Here is a 19,633-nt window from a genome sequence, read left to right on the forward strand (position 1 = left end):
GAGCTGCAGTGTAGTAGCAGTCTAAGACACACACACAGTTTTTCATCTCAGAGTGTTGATGTTAATGGCACTGAGTCATAATGGATAATGAAGTGCATGTGTGCGGGTGGGTTTGTGCGTGTAAGGTATAGCACAGCAGCAGGGCTGTGCTGCTCTGTGCAGTAGGTGGTCCTGGTTGCTGTGTGTGTGTGTGTGTGTGTTTGTGTGTGTGTGTATTGTGATAGGGTGGGCTCTAATGAGGTGGTCTATTTCTGATCCTTGGAGGTAGCTTTTTTTTTGCAAGGCTCCTGCATGTACATGGTAATGCTTATGCCACACACTCACACACACATCAATGGCCTCCCATAGAGTTTCAGTCAGACCGGTGGTGCTGGTAGTAGCTGGCATCACATCACAGGAGCCGCACAGTTTGACTGGGGTGACTCAGTTGGGATGGGTTGCCTGCGAAAATCATTTCTGAGTGCCGGTGGGATTTAAGACCTACGTTTTCACATGCTTGGTTTGGCGCCAGAGAGTAGAAGACTATTAATTCTGTCTTTTTTCCATCTCATATTACAGCTGTGGAGGTTTCTGTGATGCCTTGTTCATCCCACTGGGAAAATTCTCTTTTTTTCGCTGTGCTCAGTGGCCTTTTGGGGATGTTAGAGATTCAGGCTCAGCTACAGATGAGCTTTCTTTTGTTTTCTGTGTCTTGCTCAAGGGCACTTTCCTGAATCCATGCAGCTGCTAACAGCCAATAGGGTGCAGTTTGTCTGCCCTGGTTTTATTTGCATCTCTGTTCTAGGATTAAGAATCCTGTTCCCTTTTTTCCTGGCAGCAAACATTTCTGGTGAAAATTAATCGATATTTACACTGTCAGCTGAGATAGCAGAGTTCAATTCAAGTCATGGATTATTAGCTCTTAAGTTTCTGCAGGTATGGTCTTCAAGAGGAAGGAGTTCTCCAAGTGTAACTTTCATGGCAGCCCTGTCGTGTCTTTTTCTCGTGTGACGGCTGTTTGCATTTCTCATGTTATGTCTTTTTTTCATTGTTGTACTTATTCTTTAATTGGATACCCATTAGCTTCCACAAAGTGGTCACTAGTCTTCCTGGGGTCCACACAAAAACAACAATAATAAAAACAAACGATAATTAAAATCACACTGTATCAGTAAACTAAAAAAGGCAAAACAAGCCAAATATAAAGATCAGAAAATAAGTGAAATGACTCTACATATGAAACAATAAACCATAACCTACAATAAAAACAAAAACACAGTCAAACAAACAAAAAAACAAACAAAGGTTCCAAAGCAGCAAAAACCACAATAACATCTATATGAGATTCATCAATTTTTGATCTAGTAACTTTTTAAAAGAATCTACTTTTGGTCTGTCTGATGTTGAAGGGGAGCATATTCCAAGCAGAAGCAGCTCTATAAACAGTTCTCATCATATGATTTGTTTGTGGACTTGGCACCACCAGATGACCAGTGCTCACTTGACATGTATTATACCCATGAAAAAAACAGTATATACTAGTTTTTCACAAAAGAAGTGTGGTGTATTATTCCAAATAACATTTTACATGAATAACAGAAGACAAGATTTTAATTTAACCTCAACAGTTAGCCATGATAATTGTTTATGCATCTCATGAAGGGTTAATCTGGCTGCTTTGTTCTGTGCAAGATTTAGATTTTTCTCAGCAGCATTTGACCAAATAAGTGGGTGGTACTTCAGGAGTGACAGAACAAGTGACTGAACAACATTAATCATAACAGAAGATGCAACACATGCAGAACATTTCTTTGAAACTGTAATGTCCTTTCCAATCGTGGAAAGAATGTGATCAATCTGATCAGACCAAGACAATAAATTATCTGATTTAACACCCAGTAATTTGGTCTTAGTGACCTGCTCAACCGGTATCCCATCTATAAAGAGATGCAGTGCATAGGCGTTAGCAGCAACATTCCTATTACTGAATACAATACATTTATTTTTGGCGATGTTTAGGACTCATTTGTTCATTCTCACCCATTTCGTAATGCTATGCAACTAAACATGTAGATTCTATCTCAGCCCCACTGAAGTTGGTGACACACAGAACAAAGTTGAGTCATCAACATACGTAACTACATCTGCATTTTTAACAACAGTTGGTAAGTCATTTCTCAAGATTGGAAATAAGAGTGGACCCAAGCAACTCGCTTGTGGAACACCGCAAGATATTTTTTTGCTGTCAGAAACACTGCAATTGAAAAATACTTGCTGTGTTCTGCCAGAGAGGTAACTCTTCATCAAAGCAAGAGCTAAGGGTGAAAAATCATAACATTTGAGCTTTGCAATAAGAATAATGTAGTCAATGACATCAAAAGCTGCAGTAAAATCCAGTCTCAACTAGTTTCCTGTCATCCATATTATGTTAACCATTGATCAGTCATGTGTATTAATGCAGTGCTAGTAGAGTGCCATGGTCTATAAGCATGCTGTGCTTTTGTAAGTAATCCATTTCTAAATAATTTAACATTGATCAGCAGCTTCTGCATCGTGTTTGCATATTGCACAATTTATAAACTATGCAATCTGGTTTTCATTGATAGCGTCGGGAGGTCACAGTTTTTATCAGGCAAGAGTACATTACCTGCACAGAAAAGCATCTGAAGCAAGAATACAAAAGAAGTTGTTGACTAAGCTTTGTGCTAGTTGAAGGATTGCCACGGAAGATTTATTGAAATGATTGCCAGGCTACTTCCCTGGTTTGATTATTGCCAGGGACCTTTGTTGCATGTCATACCCAATTTTCTCTCTCCCCTTGTTTCCTGTCTGCCTCTTCACTTCCCACTATCCAATAAAGGCAAAAATGCCCCCCCCCCAAAAATCTTGAAACGATCACCAGTTAGCTGAGAAAGAAGTCATGGAGTTAATTATTGTTATAAACGACTGACCTTGTCACTGAAGTGATTACTTAAGTGATACCTAGCCAGAAATCTACTGTATATTTTGAGTCTGAAACACAACCTTTGTAGACTTAAAGGGGATGTATCATGCACTTTTCCAGGTCTATATTTATATTCCGGGGCTTTAATGCTACTAATTTGCATGGTTTACAGTTCAAAAAACTCCTTATTTGTCTTATACTGGCCCTTTATGCAGCTCCTCAGTTCAGCCTCTGTCTGAAACAAGCCGTTTTAGCTCCTGTCTCTTTAAGCCCCCCCAGTGAGCCCACTCTGTTTTGATTGGCCAGCTCCCAGAAGCTGCCTCTCTGCAGACCTCTGGCGGCTCCAGAGTCTCCGAAATATGCAAGCGGACAGTGCAAACAACCCATTGAACAAACTTAGCAATAAATGCTACGGAATAGATGGCCATTAGTGGGCATGTGCGAACAATCTGATGTCATCATGAGGAGGCAGTAGAGGCAACTTTGAGTTTCAAGTTTTGAAACTTGACCATGTTTAACGCAGACATCTGACATCAAAACCTTATTACAATAATAGAAAATTACAAAGCTTGGATTCACAATGACTACAATCTTTTCCAGTGGTGAATTGTGTTTTAAGGGTTGAAAAAGTATCAAAATGTCCTTTTTACATGAAGCTTTTAAACTATTGTTGCAGCATAATGAAAATGAAGTCATTGCCTAATAACTTCACTGAATTTTGACAGAGAACCAACTATATGGCACTCAGCCTGCATAAGTTCGTTCTAAAGACCTCCATCAGACTAAAGATGAATGCCCTCACTCATCATGTATGGATGAAAGGATTTTTTTTTGCCCTCTTCACCTGTCGTGCCTCGCCTTTATGACTAAGCTGAGAATGTTTCCTCTGGATGATTGTTCACGTTGCATTGTACTGTTCACCCTTTCATGTCTCACTCATGTTATCAATAACATTTGAGCTCTTTGAGCAATTTCTGGCTTTGTTTCCTTTGGAATGATTCCTTATCTTTAGTTGGATTTAAAACTCTTTAATCAGTCACTCCCAAGTAAAAGTCAGAAAATGGAGATTTTCCTTCCCTTCCCTTCCCATTTCCGCCTTTTGCCTGTATTCCTCCTACAATCTTTGTTCATGAAACAAAAGAGCCATACAAGCCAGCTACAGCATCAGAAACTACTGTGGAGGGACTACATCCTGAAGGGCAAAGGGTCTAACAAAACACAGTCCAGCATGTTGTGGTTTGCTATAAAAAGAGGGCTTTAGGGCTGTTTATGGCTACAGTGAGTTCATGCATGTTGCACATTTACATGTAGCCGCCTCATTTACTTCTCCTATTATGCTGTTTATTTACAGCTACTGTGACTGAAGCTGGATTACAAAGCACTTATAACTTGCATGTACTTTTGCAAAACTGGAGCATGCAAGGAAGCATGCTGACAATATGCAGATGGAAGAATATGGATATTTAATAGCTACAACATGAATCAGACAACATCAATTTTTTTTTATTTTCTTTTTTAAGGAAATGAACCCTTAGTTTCTTTTGTGGATTTCACAAGAAATTTCTGAGAAACCATACTTGAAGCTTCCTGTTCCCTACTGAGAAACATTTTGGTTAAAGAGAGGTGTGTCACAAGAACATCTTTGTGTGTTTTTTTTGCAGTATGTTAAATAAAACGGTGTGTTTTTGTGTGAGAAACAGACAAGTGGCCATAAAAGGAAGAGAGCGCAGGGGAGAGACACTGGAGCCAGAGCTCCCACATGGATTGTAGGATGTGTCCAGGCTTGTTCCCATCCAGTCTGTAAATGATTTGCAGGAAGTAGAATCATTATTCCAACCCAGACATTGGCCCCTTGGTCACATACACATTTCAACACTGAAATCTTTACAATGCTGTACCTTTTCGTTTCTATAAAGATATCCTGCAGTGTCAGATTGTCATAGTTTAGCACCTATCAGATTGTGCACACACAATGTGAACAATGTGGCATTATAATGTCATGTCTGGCAGCAGCAGTACTTCACTGCTTTGATGCTTGCAAGAGTGACTCTGTGCTGAACCTCTATAAACAAAAGAGGGGAAAAAACCGCTCAAAATGCACTGGAACTTTTCACCACATGTTTGCACTTCCTAAAAGCATTTAAACAAATGATTTCGCATGTTGGTGCAGAGCCAAATGAAATGAAATGTTTATGATGCCACTTCTGGGAACAACCCTGCAGAAGAAGAGGAAGTATGGAAGAGGAGTTGTTGACCCATTTTAAACCAACTGTGTTGTGCTCCTTCTGCGTGACCAGCTGTGTGATTTACAACATTCATCTGCTGCACACGCAATCCAATCATTGACAAACTAACTTAATATTAATACAACACTCTCTCTGCTGGCCCATGTTCCTTCTTTTTTATTATATTTACTTTTTTTAATCTAGTATGCAAAATGAGTTCCAAATAACTCTACAGTGTTCTTCATAGTGCTGGAAACAACTGTGGCTTTTCCTTCTTCATCACTGTGGTGCACTCCCAATTTGATAAGATCACAATTGTTTTTATTGTCTGTTCATTACATTGTTGCATGACTGTCACCAACTTGAATTGGGTCATAATTTTGAGGAGAGTTGAAGCTTCAGCTGATGAACCTCTCCACTCTCACATTTGCTGTCATCTCTCCTCTGTAGCTGTCCATTAAAGACACAAAAAATGCAAAATAAGAAATAAACTGTTGCATCATTGTAAATGAGTTTTAGCCTTATTATACCTTTGCTTAACATGTAAAAACAATATCAATGCCCCACTCCTGATGCATTTTCTCTTCAGTGTTACTCAAGCTTTCCCCTGTTGTTCTTCATTGCAGTGTTGATTGCCCAGGATGTCTTCGAAAGCTCACAATTCCAATAACATCGCCCATGCCCGACGGACGGTGCAGCAGCTGAGGATAGAGGCGAGCATTGAGAGGATAAAGGTACAGTGCAACAAAAAAAAAAACGAAAAAACCCTCAACAACACAAAAAAACCCTAATTTTTCTCCAGCTGTTAACCATTTAATTGGCTGAATGCATGAGAGCATCCTCGCTAAACCTCCCTGTGTCTTTGTCATCCAACGGTTCTTTAGGTATCCAAGGCCTCCGCGGACCTTATGAACTACTGCAGCGAACACGCCAGGAACGATCCTCTCCTTATGGGCATCCCCGCTTCAGACAATCCGTTCAAGGACAAAAAACCCTGCAATATATTGTAGTGGATGCCACTTAGCCTTTATGTGTTTTATTTTTGCTTATTAATGTCGCTGTATTCTTTTTGTTGGGAGGAGCGAGGGGTGGACTGTGATCGTATCATTACCATGTGTTCACCTGTTCTGTTAACAATTCACCAATTCATCCACGATGTTCCACAAAAACAGCTTTTTGTAAAGAGCAAAGAAAGTGTTGTGTGTGTGTGGCTGCCTGTATTCACTGCAACTGTTCTCCTCGGTGCCGCTGGTCAGTTTGAGCTCTGACCACTAACAAGACTTTGGCTGCATGAGTTGCGATGGTGTCAGGTACATTATGTCGCTTAAATAATTGACTACAAATACTGTTCTCTGAATATTTTAACAGCGCTTGCACTCCTCGGTAATGGATTCGATCCTTCATCTGTATTTTATCTCTATTGGGCAGCAACTGTTATTATCTCTCTGTTTTGCCACAAGTGGATTCATACAGCCAAAGTTTCCCTTTCGCTCCTTTACAGCAGATCAGTTTTAAGATAGGTAGTAACTGCTCTTGGGACTGTAACATCTGGTGATAAAATATTCTGCAAACCACCACTTACAGGTCCACGACAATCCACATCCCATTTAATCCATCCATGATACAGTGTTGTCTTTAGCTGATTTAATGAATCATCATGTTGAAATAAGATTCCAAGATCATCTCTGCTCAGATTTTAAGCCGACGGGACAAAATGATCCCAGAGCTGTGACACTTTTGGAAATGGGGTGAATGAAGCTAAAATGCAAAATGCTTTATCAGTCCTCCTGGGCACTATTTGCACTCTTGAAATCAACAGTGTAACATTAAAGCAGTGCAGAAGTTATATTTTTGTTACTGTAAGTGTCAGCTGACATTTGGTGCAAGGCAACACTGTGTAAAGAAGATATTTAAAAGCCAAACCAATGATACAGCATTTCAAAACATCAAAATATGTGTCTGAATGGGACCATTTTAGCCATTCCTTCTAAAAAAAAATAAAAAAAAAAAATTCTGTGGTACGCTATTCTTATGATGCTGCTATCACTGAAGCACGTCAGCCAGCTAACAGGAGCAAGTGTTACGTAACACTGTGAGCCACGCCCACTTGCTCATCACAACAAGTGTCTTAGTCAAGCGAACGCGCACATCGTTGTCTTAAAGTGTTTTTGGCATGTCGTAGGTACAGGTACAAATGGTAGTGTGCATTGATGATGAAACCAATCTCCCAAGATTGCTCTCTTTTTTTCACTTTAAACTCTAACATTTGTGTCGGTGGAGGTCTTCAATCTTCAGTCTAACATGTCCTGCATGTTGTGATTCGCTGGGGGAACGTATCTGCTATGGTAAATTTAACAAAAACAGAATAGATAGTATAAATTAAAATTTCTTACACTCTAAAGCCTTACTTATGTTTGCCTTGTATTATGAAGAACACTCTTACTGGGAGGACTTTCTTTAAAACAACAAAAAAAAGATGTTTCTATCAGATGTTTTTATCTGCGGGATGAAAGTGATTTGTAACAATATTGTGCCATCGTTTTTGTCTACACGTGTCTCTTGTAAAACATGTTAAATCGTGTTTGACTTGCCTGGTGCTCCGCTTTTCAGCAGTTTTGGTATTGTTGCCTTCTCCAAAGGGTACTTTCAGGTCTTCAAATCAGCAAGATCTAGTGTTATTATCCAAGTGTATTTTTTTATGATTGTCTCTTAACAGTCAATTCTTCTTACTTGCAATAAATCATTCCTGTATGCCTCTTAAGGAAAAGCTGAGATTACCACTGCCATGTCATAATTTCTGTCCATTCAGCAACTCCGTAACGGCCTTATTGTACCACTGATAGATTAATTTAACTGTCAAAATCTGCATTTTGATAAATGTCTTTATTAATATACCAACCTTTGTATGAAGACTTAACTAAGATTAATTAAGTGAAGCATTCCTACAGTACAATACTGTACTAATATCTCAATAAAGATGTGTTGTGCTGCACAGTGAGAAGATTTGAGCTTGTCTTGATACTTTTTACCCGTTCTTATGCTTGTATTGTTCAGATGGACCCTGCCAAGAGATCTACCCACACTGTATCTGGGGCCATTTCCTCTCATTAGCCCAGCAATTATATATATCTGACTCAGGAGAGGAGAGACCTCAGGCCTCTCACCATGGCTGTCAGAAACCAGAGAACACAAGAGAGCTAAATATAGAATGTACCAAACCCTGATTTCCGCTCTTGGAGAGAGGTCTATTTTGGGAAAATGTGTGCTTAGCCTGAGAGTCTGTTTTCGTTCTCTGTTGGTGGCCACTTGGGTCTGTCTGACCTTGTTTCTGGCCAGCTGGTGGATAAACAGCTTGTTCAATTATTCAGTTGCACACAATGGGAAGATCACACAGGAATAATACTTGTTGTCACCTATTGTAACAAGTGTAGAAATACTGCATTGGATATGACAGCTCTCACACATAAAGCAGGCTAATGATGAAATAACATTGACACCTATTATTTATTGTTGAGGATTGTTTAAATTATAAATAGGCATTTCTGTTCTCAGTTTCTCACGTATTGTGCACTGAAAGATCAGATGTCGCTGCAGGAAAAACCAGGTGCATTAGCATTGTGTAGACTGAACGAACACCTTCGCTGAATACCAAAGATGGAACGCACGGTGAAACAAAACCATAATGCACGCTTTAAAATCTCAGCGCACACCTGCCATGCACACAAATGACACAGACTGGATATTCTCTGTAAGCATGAATGCCCCTGCAGGCCTGAAGCATGTCGCCCACCAGAGCACAGACTGTGCAGTAATCCCAGTTTGTCATTGTGCAGCTATGTGAGAATCAGAGGGGCATATGGCCAGCGGCTGGCTGGCAGGCCGGCTCACTGACCATGTGCCTCACTATGAAAATCTGGCCTGGCAGTTACAGTGTCAGTGTGTTGGAATGTGCTGATGTGGGGGAGAGGAAGGGGAGGGAGGGAGGGAGGGAGGGAGGACCGGAGGGTGAGGGTGTGGGCTGACGAAGCGGACTGCAGTGGCACCTCTGTTCCTCTGGTAGGCCCAGCTGCTTAGAGAAATACACAAAACAGATACTTGATTAAATTTAACTCCATGTAAATGCTTTTGGCGGTGACAACAACCCAAATGATTTCCAGTGGGCGGTTGTGTTCAAATAGTTACCATATTAGTACATTATTCATCCAAAACCAGCAGTGGCAAGCAAACTGAAGTACTGTAGCGAAGTACAATTTTGAGACACTTGTACTTTACTTCAGTATATCCAATTTATAGTACTTTATACTTCTGCTCCAGAACATCGCAGAAAGAAATATTGTACCTCTTACTGCACTACAGTTCAAAACATACAATCAACGTATAAAATATGATACATTGTTATAGATTAAAGGCCCCTACATGCCCACACAGGAGTTTTCAAATATGCTGATTAGATGTATTCAGGTTGGAGTTGTGTAAAACTTTGCCGTGTACTAACTTGTCCCACAGCAAAACTAACAGGAGAGCCCCTGAAGTCCTGAAAAACTTTTTTTTCATTGTTCCACAAGATAATAACTTGTGAGCATAAAATAAATAAAAATATAATTATTTGTGACCTTGGAGGCCCCAAACTTACACTCTGAAAGGTGCCATTCTGTGTAATGAGTACTTCCATTTTTGATACTTTAATTACATTTACTAGAATTGTGACTTTTTGCAGGACTTTTACTTGTAACAGAGTATTTCTACATTGTGGTATTGCTACTTTTACTTAAGGACCTAAATATTCTTCCCACCTCTGCAATTCATAATTGTGCAACTATGACTTGCAAACATAAAGGGGCAATCCACCCTAAAATGAACATTACACTACATTTCTACAATGATGTACTGTTCTGTTTTAAATAGTGAATGTAATTAGTGAATATTTAGATTTTACTGTGATTTTGGGATGGCTACATTCAAATTAACCGTATTTGGGAGGAATATCTCAATCAATAGGTCCATTAATCCACACAGTTACAGGACCAACACTAAAATGTATCACCTGATAACTTCATTTGTTCATGTCTTGACGCACATTTTTCCAGTTTAGAAAACCATTGCCACCTCATCAAACCAAAATTATGAGAATAGCACAGTCTGACTTCTATGTCAGTGCTGAATTTCCCCTTTATTTTGCAATCGTTATATCTTAAACTGATGTTTACCTTTTCCTTTCAACCCAGAAGATTGCACAGATTTCTATATGTTCTTAATCTTTGGCACAATGAGGGACTTTAACACAGTTCCTTGTACATTATACCACAGACTTAGGTTATGCAATACATTCCCAGTTTGCACCATATACTGTATAACAATTCAAAGTGCAAATCAAATTTTACTCTACTTTTACAAACACACAGATAAAGCTGCATCTGAACTCTGACCTACAATACAGCGCAGCCACAAGGCATCAATGCAAACCTCAACCTATTTTGGACTGACTTCACTGGAAGGCAAAAGTGGCATTACAGCACTTACATCTTAAAATAACCTTTTCCCTTCGATCACAACAATGCCACATTACATCAGTCAGCGTCACACCCTGCAGTCACACGCCAGAAAACCTTTCACACACTGCCAACTGAAACCACGAGGCCGGAGACACTTTATAGGGCAGACGGACACGTGGACACAGGTGTCACTCCTAGCTGGTTAGAGGAAATTGTAATAATTTTCAGATTGTGACAGAACGTACCAGTGTTTATTTACACAACTGTAAATCCTTAATGCTTTGTCATTATACAGACTTCATCAGTCAGGTGCTGCCTGTGTGTTACATGAGGTTACACATGTTGACCTCACATAGTTTTAAGTGCATTTACTTGTCTAAGTTCACTTATCATTTTTTATTTCTATAGTGGGGGCTTCTGGGTAGTGTAGTGAATAGGGAGACAAAGTGTCACTGTAGGTATTATATGCTTAATTTCTACTAGGCTGTGCAGTGATAATCTACCCATTCATCCATCCATCTTTTCTTCCTTATACCTGTTTATCCTGTTCAGGGTTTAGCTTTTCTAGTTCACCTATCCTGCAGGGATTGTGGGAGGAAACATGCAAACACACAAATAAATAGCGATGTTACTCAAGTAAACTATGTCAAATGACGATAGTGGTAGAGTAAAAATAAATGGTGCAACATTGTATAATCATTTTTTACCATGGATGTTATCTGCCAGATTTTTATAAAGGATTTTTGTTTTGTAATATGAAATATTGTCACATGATGCCTCTCACATGAAAAGCTGAACTGGATTGTGCAACCGAAGGACAGCCTTTGCCTTCACTCACTTCTCCTGATCGTGACTCTGCACTTTCAGAGGGGATTGCCTGCCTTCAATCATCCTAGTGACATCACCGACATTCAACACCAGAGAGAGATCACCTGTGTGTGGGTGCGTCAGCCTGCGTGTGTGTGTTTGACACAGTTGGAAAAGGAAAGGAGCAGGGGAGTGGAAGGAGCAGTTTAGACCGGCTCTTGCACAACAGATTGCATGCCACTGCGTCCTTTACAAAATTTTCCAAGTTGTTCCAGTCATGTGCTCTGCAGTGAGACACCACATACTCAGGTCCCGAGGGCAGCAGCATAAATAGCATGAAAACACCTGATGTAACCTCACTGTATGAATGTGACTTACATGATGCACACGTAACTGTTCTGTTACGAATATTCTGTGTATGGACATATCTGAAATATAGATACTGTGTCCATATTCCCCCTTTCACTGTGCAGCATGTGTGCAGCTGTCACATGCTCTTTTCTAGGAAGTCAGCTGGTGAAAACGCAAACTAAACTGCCCGACAAATTGCAGAGAATTGGTGAAAAGGGAAACAGTTTGGATGAATGAACATGGTCCTGCTGACCGAGGCAGAAGCCTGTGCAGAGAGAGCGCTGAGGATTATTGTTCTCTTCAGCTCAGGGATGGCACCGAGGCCACAGAGGCCAACATGACCCCTGTGATCCGCACGTGACTCCTCTTTACAACTGCTTGCTAAAGGTCAGAATTCAGTTCGGCTCTGCTAAATTTCCAGAAATGAGAAACGAAAACGCGTGTAGTTCTGGCTCCAAAAATACTTTTTTTTTTTTTTTTATTGACAGCAATACATGTGTGTGTTTTGCATTCAGACTTTGCAAGTAGTTAAAGGTAAAAAAATTGAAACATAAATACACTTAAATATCATTAGAAATAACTTAAATTGTAACAAAAGAACAATTTTTACTTGTGGCAAAAAACCAGCTGGCATAGGAAACACTAAATACACACAATGTCTTCACTGGATGTCTAGCCCTTCCCTTTTTAAATTATGACAATAGCAACGTCAACATTAACAATTGAAATCAAATAAGTGAAATTGCAAAGGTCCAGTGTTTCAACAAGTGCTTTGTTTCTGCAGAGAGGCCGAGGCCTTGGTCCACTCAACAGCTCCATTCTCTGGTTTTCTCCCCACTTTTCTGACTCGTCACAGAGGCTTCACCCAACAAACACATGATATTATCCTTCTGTACAGTGTCCAGCTTCACATTAAAAAGCAAACATGCTTTTTTTTTTTTTTTTTTAAAACAAATGTCCACCTCAAGACGGTACAAGTGCCTCGCCATCTCATCTTGGTTGCCAAAACTGACAGACGCAACTGCAAACAGTCCAGTCCAAGTGGAAATCCACCCCCACCCCTGCTTTTTTTTCTCTTTTTAATACATCCCATGTAGACGGCGGGGTCTTTTTTTTTCCTCCATATTTTTCTTTCCCCATCAGCAGTGCTTTGGAATTTGATCTCTGGGTGGTAATGTGTCCATTCCTGTGCAGATACAAGTCCTTTCACAGGTTTTCGCTGCAAAAACTTCATCGCTCGGGCAGGTTGATGATGGGTACCCACTGGTCCATACATCGGCTCTCTCTGCAGAAGCAATTCACTTTGCTCAAAGCAGGGTCCTTCCAAGATGAGGAATGTGGGCTCTGGAAATATAAATAGAAAGAGGATAAATGACTAAAATGCAGAGATACCAGTTAATTTGGTTGGTACTGCACTAATCTAAAACAGTTCCTGCTTGTGTGCAAATACAAGGTACTGAAATTCCTCAGAAGTCATATGAGGGAGGAGTCATGCACATGTTTACCAAATGCACAAGAACAAGTACTGGCAAGTTCTCCCTTGAATAAGAGTTTCACTCATGTACACATGTCTCGACATCTCGTGTAAAATCACAACAAAACAACATTCATGTAGCCATATAAACATGTGGATTTATAAGAACAGATACTTACAGTGACAAGCACACAATGTAGGTCCATAGGTTCACCCCCGCTCTGTTTTCCACCTCCTCCTCCACCCAGTATTTCTGCCAGGCGCCGGGTGTTGTTGACTCTCAGGATGTTGATGTCATTCTCACAGCAGAAGGCCTGAATGAGCGTAAAGTGGATCTGCAGGGCCACATCTTTCACATCTTCGTCATCGGTAGCCAGGATGCACAAAACCACATTATCAGGGTCTCTGAAGAGGAGAGAAAAAGACAATAGAGGCTCTTACTTTTCTGACAAAGCATGGTATAAGTCATGCTGGACATAATTAAATCTAACAAAAGTTTACACACACATATGTATATAAAAGGATGTTTTAACTCTGCAAGAGACCTCTAACAGCAGCCAGTAGCTCTGTGATATAATAACCTTGTACTTACACATTGAGGGATTTGGCTGCCTCGTAGACCCCAACTGTAATGCAGCCCTGAGGTATCGCAGAAGTGAGGACTTCTTCCAAAGCTTTCGCCACTGAATCCATTCTGCAACACAGAGTCAAACAACTGACCGTTAACGACGTTACAACGGAGCCTCATAAAGTTTTCACCGTCCTTTTTTTTAAGCTAACGTTAGCTGGACTACAAGCTAACCAGCTGGCATCGTCTCACACACACACAACTGACAGACATGCACAGGTTAGTTTCGCCACGTAAAACGTCAACTGTCATAAGTTCTGCGGTTAAAATCTCTCTGACAGCTGAAGGAAAGTAAAGAAGCGTATTTGGGACTGACATGTCAAGTAGTCATATACTTTTTGTTCACCTAAAGCCAGCGTGCAGCGCTGAGTAAACGTTAGCTAACTTACCGAAAAGTGGACAGACAAAGCTGCATTGTAATATCTGCAGTTAACAGTTAGCTGTTAAGACACTGTACAGTTATTAGTTACACTACAAATTGCTTTGAAATTACTTAAATCGTGCATTAGTCTGATTATTGCATGTAATGTTGCAGCGCAGACACAATAGTAACGTTGTGCTGGCGATAATGTAAAAATGCATTAGTTATAGTTGAAATATTAGAAAAAAGAGTTATCATAATAATGCATGTAGTTACCTTTCTTGAGAATAATCCCCACTTAGTTCCTCAAATGTCATGTTGTACATAAAATCCAAATCCACTTTAGAGCAAATAGTGCAGTACTGTTACGTTATCCTGGTATCTTCTCGACCTAACATGCACTTTATCTGTCGTCCACTGTGCTGCAACTGAAAGATAAATCTGGCAGCTTCACATTAAACCCGTCTGGGACAATGAGAGTCAGGAGGACATTTACATAGCGCTCATCATTGGTTCTATGCTAATTTCTCCTGTAGACTCTTGACCGGGATTGGACGGACACACAGCAACAGGCGTGTCTGTCTCCAACCGGGTTACTACCGTAACTGCAGCTGTTTGCTGGCCTCTGACGTTTGGACAAATATAAAATCAGTTCATTAGCCTGCAACACTCCTCTGCCACGTTATAATAACATGTACACAACTGTGGCTAACGCTGAATATCCCCAAACTTAAAACTCAAACACCCTCATCACCTTAGCTTATTAAGCTCACAGTGAGCTGAAATTAAATTTCAAACTACACTGAAATATATTATAGACATATGAAAATATATTTTTGCTCACTGTATTAATGTCTTCATCCCTTTAATAATATAATATAAAGAATAACTTGTTTGCAGGACTCACCCTCGCTGCTGCGCAGGACAGGACAGGGCAGGTTTCTGGGTGACTGCATGGCAACGGGACGCTGCTGGAGGAAAACTGGCCGCTGATTGGTCCGCTGCGGAGCGTGCGAAAACCTACCGAAACCGCGCGCGAGATCCAAAGGACTGGCGCGAGAAAGACTGGCGCGTGGAGCGAACCACTATAAATACCACACCTGCATCATTCATGATGGTTAGTATCACCCCTGGCTACGACGTTTTACACTACATATTCTTTACTATCCTTTATTTATTGCTATTTTACATTTAGTTATAAGCAATTACGTTTTTTAAATTTACTGTATTGAATGTTCTTGAATTGAATATATATATGAATATGTCCAGAGCTGGGGTCACCTGGGGCATGGAAACACTTCCTGATTTTGTCTGGTCCATAATAAATCCAGCCTCAAAGATTAACATGAATAAGAAAAACTTATGTTAGAAAACAAAACATAAACAGTAACTATAAAGTGTATTGAGACAAAAATAGTCACAAATAAGGAGGAAAAGAAAGTTATAATAAAGAATTAGATATGAAAATTGCATGTGATGCAATTAAATTGGGGTAGCATCTTAGAGTATATATATATTTCAAAAATACAGTTATTTGCAATATGTCTGTGTCAGGACAACCAGTTTCTAAGAAGCCTATCATGGCAGACCCTTTACACAGTATTCATCTAATCAATGTTATCTGATTTTGCTATATGACTTTGCAGATTCATAAAGTTTGTAATCTGTTTCCGAAATCTTTTTTTCACTTGAAGCTATAGTTTTGTTGTAACTCAGTCTGTGACACTTCGTACAATTGTAAAGAGTAACTTCAACAACACTGCTCAGTGTTTGATTTTATTTTAATTTCCTGGTCACTGTGAATGTCAGTTTTCAGTACGCTTCAAATCTGGTAACATCTGGATGATGAGGACTTGATCAGAGCTACAACTAATGCTTATTTTCTAACACAAATTTTCCAAATCAATTAATCCGATGATTATTTTCTTAATAAGTCAATTAATTGTTTTGTCTGTGATATGTCAGAAAATAGTGAAGAATTTCCATCACAGTTTCCTAAAGCCAAAGGTGATGTTTTTAAACATCTGGTCTTATCTGCCCAAACTGTCCAAAGCTCAAAGAAAAATGACATAAACGATAAATTGATTATCAGTATAGTTGCAGATTAAACAGTTAATGGATTAATGGATTCATTGTTTCAGGTCTAGAAAAGACAGATTTATGGAAGACCATTCAGACTCTCTAATACAAAGAAATGACATATGCGGAAGTGAAAGGATGTCCTGCTATGGATGTTATGGGATGTTATGCTGCCACTTGGTGGCTGCAGTGAAAACTCGCTGAGAAAAAGCTTGGCTGCACACTCAAAAACAGTTTATTAATAATGCATTGTGCCGAGCATTGAACATGACAGATATTCCCACTTTGTGCTAAATGTTCATATTTTGAGCCCCAAGACACTCCGGGAGAACCTTACTGAGGATGTTAGCTGACTCAATGCAATCCTTCAGATCACTTTCACAGATGTGCTTTCTTCATCAGATTTGAATTACATATTAACCATATTAACTACCTTAATATGGTTTTTACTCTGTGGTTGTGTACATTTTATAGACTTTCTATCTCAACCAGATTTTTTTTTACAGATCTACGTCATGGTGGCAGATGATGAAAGAGAATAAAAGATGATTCCATCTATTCTTCCTGCAGGCGTCAGCCCTGGTACACAACATACATGCACCACATGAGTTCTTTACTCCAATTTCTGCCTACTTATTGAACCCTTTTTGTATAATTATCTAATTCTTTAGATTTTATCACATGTGAACCTGCATTCAGTCTTTGCATCCATCACCACAAGATATTAAACTTATGTTCATCTTATTTGATTTACATTGAATCAGCACATTTGATACCTGGCTGCTGCATTTACTTGCCACGTCTTTCCTTACAGTTGCTGTTACTTCATTTGCAGCTGTTCCAGCATCAAAATGGTAATTTCTGTGTTTTAAAGGTCATACAGAGTCTGGGCAGTTAATTGGGCAGCTGCAAGCTCATATGCAATAGAATTTCTTCAGTGAAACAAACAAAGGACAAAGCTAATGCTCCTTGAAAAAGAAGAGTCAGATCTAAACTAGACCAAAGAAGGAACATGCAGCATTTATTTGGAAAGTTCTTGTCAGTCAGTGCTACAGACTTGTAGAAGATAAGGACATACAAGTCAGGACAGCTGGTAAGATAAAGGTTGATTGATTATGGTTTGAGGGGAAATTTGTTCCCAAAGTATAAACACCGCACCTCAAGGAAAATAGATATATATCCTCACAAAGACATACATAAAAATATATTTAGATTAATGTGCATACACATACACATACTGTACATGAATATATAATGTAAACCAATGAGCTAACACATGGGCAAAAAAATAAATAATCATGTATGGTACAAAATAACAAGAAGACCCAACAGTGTAATGCATCACAATCAACTCCCATTGGAGTAAATACAAAACAGTGATGTGAGAAACTACTGCTTTTTATAATGTAGTGAAGCCACCTCCTTACATTTATACCTGAATGGCCCATTTTTTTCTCAAACCTTTAAATTTGTACCAGATTTACACAGATTTTTAATACTACAATGCATCAAATAAGTAGAACTTACTGCTGATGCAAAAATGACATACAGCTTAAACCACCCATGAAACATAACATTACTCAAAATGTTGAAAGTGCACTTTCTCTCTCTAATTACAAGCATGCAACACAAATATGAAATATACAAAAAATATGCCATGTGTTGTCTCACACAGCATCACCTGTGTCGTCACATCTCAGTGTTGGTATTTTCATTCGGGCATTGCCTTCAAAAACCACACCATCAAAACTGGACTTTCATTCACTTTTAAAGCACACAACTCGGTTTGTGACTGTTTCAAGCCTGCAAAACTTGTTGATGCACTGATCTGGTCTGCTGGAGAGCCTGATACTTTCAGCCTCTGTCAGGAAGGAGGGAAAACAGAAATGAGGATTTATTCATCAGATTTAAATGTATATCTTACACATTATTACACTGTGTGCACTATGATGCATCCATTCAGTCTTAAAATTAATAATTCATAATTATAATTTAAAAAAAATTACATATGTATTTCACAAGTATTCATATAAACATTTTAATTTATACCAGTTTGGTCATGTGGTTACAGCAATCACAACTGGAAGTAACTATTTGTCAAAGAAAACATTCATCAAGTTATTTGATGCACCTGTCCTCTTTCTGCATCACGTGCTGCAGCTGGATGCTTCAGGCAGGCTTTCTTTATAGACTGCAATTTTAAAGGGTATCTTGATTGAGAGATGTTCATATAAAGAGGTGATTTTTGAAAAAGTAATAGTTGAGTGTGATGAAATTGAGTGATCAACTTAGAGTAAGCTGTCAGTTAATATACACTGTAATTGATATTTTAAGCCAGAGTTACGTATTGCAACCCTGTCCCCAGAGGTTACACCTCATAAATTAAGAATGATTTTATTACTAACTCTCATCTGACTGTCCACTCCAAGCAAGATAATCACTTGGGTCTGCAATTAATCAATAGATTAGTTAGTGATGCTCCTTATAATTAGCTGCCAAGATTGGCTCCTATAATGCTGCTGATTCATCTATCTGCACGTATTTGAATTGATTATGGTTGTAATTCTAAAACTTTGCATGCTCTTTAGCTTATTTCTGTGAATAAGTATGATAGGTTTATTATATTGGCTGTGTAGTAAGCCATCCTCTTTATCATTTTGCCAAACCATCTCACAGGAAAATAATAAAATCAAATACAATAAAATCAACAACTTAAAGCTATGAATACAGTCCAAAAACTGTTGCACTGACCTTTTTGTATACAGAGAATAAAGCTGGGTAAACTGTTAAACAGACAAAATGAAGAAAGAGTCTCTGCAAGCAGGAGGATATGCATTGTTAAAAGTCGTGAAGACAGCACGAGATATTGTAGATATTAAGTACATAACAAATGAAGAGAAACTTAAGTTTTCCATACTTGTAGCAATTGTTCTTATACTTGTAACTTCCTAAAACTCGTAAACATCCTACACAAAGAGAATATGAGGCTAACATCTGGCTGCCAGCATCCTTTCACACCTAAAACACCCACAAACCCACAAACACACAGTTGTTTATAGCTGACATATTTCATTTAAATTTTGCTGATAATTTTGTTTTTTTTCTCTTCAATTTTTCTTTATCTTAGTTTATCTGTATATTCTCATCAGTCATGCTCAGCTTTGTCACTGAACAATAGAATGTTGTTTAACCAGATACAAAGCAAAGTTTGTCATTATAAATCCAATAGTCATCAACATGTTAGGGGAACGTGGTGAAATACACCAGAAATATACCAGTTCGGACAATGAAAA

The 19,633-nt window shown here is 39.0% G+C and overlaps 2 protein-coding genes across 3 annotated transcripts in view; one reads left to right on the forward strand and one right to left on the reverse strand.

Annotated features, from left to right (window-relative positions):
* Positions 1–8,151, forward strand: part of gng12a (guanine nucleotide binding protein (G protein), gamma 12a) — a 28,812-nt gene extending 20,661 nt beyond the window's left edge. Inside the window, exons 2-3 of the mRNA XM_044368833.1 lie at positions 5,775–5,882; positions 6,033–8,151. Of these exons, the coding sequence (XP_044224768.1) occupies positions 5,790–5,882; positions 6,033–6,158 (219 nt within the window). The 5' untranslated portion in view covers positions 5,775–5,789 and the 3' untranslated portion in view covers positions 6,159–8,151. The remainder of the gene's footprint in view (positions 1–5,774; positions 5,883–6,032) is intronic.
* A 4,228-nt stretch (positions 8,152–12,379) lies between these two features.
* On the reverse strand, positions 12,380–15,249 carry gadd45aa (growth arrest and DNA-damage-inducible, alpha, a). 2 transcript variants are annotated; one of them, XM_044369121.1, is made up of 4 exons: positions 15,169–15,249; positions 13,865–13,966; positions 13,452–13,677; positions 12,380–13,142 (listed from the first exon to the last, which is right to left on the reverse strand). In XM_044369121.1, exons 2-4 carry the CDS (start codon positions 13,963–13,965, stop codon positions 13,029–13,031), a joined length of 441 nt encoding a protein of 146 aa, XP_044225056.1. In that variant the 5' UTR covers position 13,966; positions 15,169–15,249; the 3' UTR covers positions 12,380–13,028. The 2 variants fall into 2 exon arrangements, with proteins under 2 accessions (XP_044225056.1, XP_044225054.1); XM_044369119.1 differs by lacking the exon at positions 15,169–15,249 and adding an exon at positions 14,538–14,744.
* Positions 15,250–19,633: the final 4,384 nt, after the last annotated feature.

The sequence above is a fragment of the Thunnus albacares genome, chromosome 12 (genome assembly GCF_914725855.1).
Source record: "Thunnus albacares chromosome 12, fThuAlb1.1, whole genome shotgun sequence".
NCBI classification, from domain to species: Eukaryota; Metazoa; Chordata; class Actinopteri; order Scombriformes; family Scombridae; genus Thunnus; species Thunnus albacares.